At 61.9% G+C, this 986-nt stretch overlaps 1 protein-coding gene across 4 annotated transcripts in view; it reads right to left on the bottom strand.

Moving 5' to 3' along the window:
* ARNT (aryl hydrocarbon receptor nuclear translocator) overlaps positions 1 to 644 on the bottom strand; it is a 60,506-nt gene extending 59,862 nt beyond the window's left edge. For all 4 annotated transcript variants that reach the window (XM_006755653.2, XM_015558733.1, XM_006755652.2 and 1 more), the window contains exon 1: positions 447 to 644. In XM_006755653.2, coding sequence (XP_006755716.1) covers positions 447 to 471 — 25 coding nt within the window. In that variant the 5' untranslated portion in view covers positions 472 to 644. The remainder of the gene's footprint in view (positions 1 to 446) is intronic.
* Between the last annotated feature and the right edge of the window lie 342 nt (positions 645 to 986).

Here is a 986-nt window from a genome sequence, read left to right on the forward strand (position 1 = left end):
TGCGAACATACCCAAATATTCTTAACTTTAAATTTCAAGCTAAACGTTAGAAAGCACCACCTCAGATAAACAGCAACGTGGTCCAGCGTTCGTGAGTCTAAACTACTTTTAAATAAACCGAGCCCCTCTACCCAGCTATTTGGCGTCCAGCAGCTCCCGTGGGCAGAGGGTTGAAGGCGGACCCTACCGAACACCAACCTCAACAGAACTCGGGGTACGGGACCCCCAACCCCCGCCCGCTGCCTCCCTCCACCACGAGTCTCCGCCAAGTCCCAGGGTCGGGCCCCTCCCCCAGGTCAATCCCATTCCCCAGGGCCCCCTCCCGGCCACCACGCGTCCCCGTGCCCTCAGCTCCCACGACGGCCCCTCAGCCCAGGGTCCACCTTAGCTGCCAACCCCGTCAGCCCCTCCTCCCCTCGAGGAGCCCCAGTCCTCCGTCTCCTCACCGGGATTAGCAGTTGTAGCCGCCATAGCCGTAGGTGCCACCGCCGTCCCGCCACCCCCCCGGTGGGAGGAGCCACTGCCACCGAGCGGGGCGGGAGGGGGGGAGCAGGAGGGAAGAGCCACTCCCCGACGCGGCACCCTACGGCCGCCACCGCTACCGCGGAACCCAAGATGGCGGCCACAACAACCCCCACCGTCCCCAGACCCTACGGCGGGGAGGCCCCGCCCACATAGGGCGGGGTCACAGCCAGGGCCAGCCTCCTCGGGGAAACTGACCAATGGAAACGCCAAATCGGCCACGGGCAGGGCAGGCCACTGAACCAGCCGGTCCAGTGGCGGAGGGAGGGCGAGGAAGAAGTCAGCTGTCTGCCTAATCCCACCTCTTGGGCATCAGAGGTCAGTGATGAGAAACGTCAGTGAAAAACAATTTTACCAAAATGCCTCGCTTGGTAGTGGATTCGCCCAGTTGGCCACTCTGCAGACGATTGGTTCTGTAAAACACGCGTTAGGTGCTCTAATGCTTAAACTTCATATGGTGATCT

Source organism: Myotis davidii, unplaced genomic scaffold (genome assembly GCF_000327345.1).
Source record: "Myotis davidii unplaced genomic scaffold, ASM32734v1 scaffold653, whole genome shotgun sequence".
Lineage (NCBI taxonomy): Eukaryota > Metazoa > Chordata > Mammalia > Chiroptera > Vespertilionidae > Myotis > Myotis davidii.